This window comes from Eimeria mitis, genomic scaffold, assembly GCF_000499745.2.
Source record: "Eimeria mitis Houghton genomic scaffold, Emh_scaff2932, whole genome shotgun sequence".
Taxonomy (NCBI): Eukaryota; Apicomplexa; class Conoidasida; order Eucoccidiorida; family Eimeriidae; genus Eimeria; species Eimeria mitis.
This window is the reverse complement of record NW_013571274.1, coordinates 1-877: the sequence shown is the minus strand read 5'-3', so window position 1 is coordinate 877 and position 877 is coordinate 1. Positions and strand designations below refer to the sequence as shown.

Genomic DNA, 877 nt, shown 5'->3' with positions numbered 1-877 from the left:
TTACGAAAGATCCAACGCGTCTGAGTCCGTAACTTGTCAGGGGTTAAGTTAAGAGAACACCCAGAGGTCACTACATTTGGGGGCCGTTCCGGGAATCGGAAAGGCAAAATTCCAACTCACTACGAAACGGAATCACCTTTCTGAATACAAAAAATTTTCTTTCTTCATATCCGATACCCAGGGAGTCGTTATCGGACTAGACGGAGATCGGTTGAAATAAGCAGCCGGAGGGACTAATTGCGACTGGTTGGTTGAAGGAAATAACAGATACGAAGGAAATCGTGACGAAAACTTCCAAGGCGACAATTGCGGAGGCACGAAGACCAAAGTCAAGAAAGGTGACCCTCGCTAAAGGGAGGAATAGCAACATGGCGGAGAGCAAAGAAACACAGGACGAAGGGATAGGCATAATGCCTAGCGTCCCGGAACCGGAAGTGAAAAACAGCTTGGTGGAGAGTGAAGAGCCGAACGTCGAAAGGGGAGAACAAGCGACAAGCAACGTGGACCCGACTACGGCTTGGAAGATGGAGATGGCCACCTTCTTCCGACAAATGAGGGATGAAGGGCGAGTAATAACCGAGGGAATATTGAAGGAGAACCGGGAAGGAACTGGAGGAGGTGCGAGGAATCAGAGTGACTCAGTGGCTGATCAAATGTTCCGAACGAAAATGGCAGCGACAGAAGACGGGGCCGATATGCGGACCTTTCTGAGCCTGGCGGAGCAGGAATTTCGAGAAATGAAGATCGCAGAGGATCAATGGGGATTACTGGTGAGGAAATATTTAACAGGACGAGCTGTCAAGCTCCAGCAGTGGGATTATGTATACCGTTCAGGAATCGATATGACAGACGGCCTCTGGTACGCACTAGACTTTGC

General features: G+C 49.5%; 1 protein-coding gene across 1 annotated transcript; it reads left to right on the top strand.

Annotated features, from left to right (window-relative positions):
- Positions 1–368: 368 nt before the first annotated feature.
- On the top strand, positions 369–846 carry EMH_0060410 (uncharacterized protein; the record flags this gene model as incomplete). The annotated part of the gene is made up of 2 exons (XM_013497793.1): positions 369–770; positions 835–846. 2 exons carry the CDS (start codon positions 369–371, stop codon positions 844–846), a joined length of 414 nt encoding a protein of 137 aa, XP_013353247.1.
- Positions 847–877: the final 31 nt, after the last annotated feature.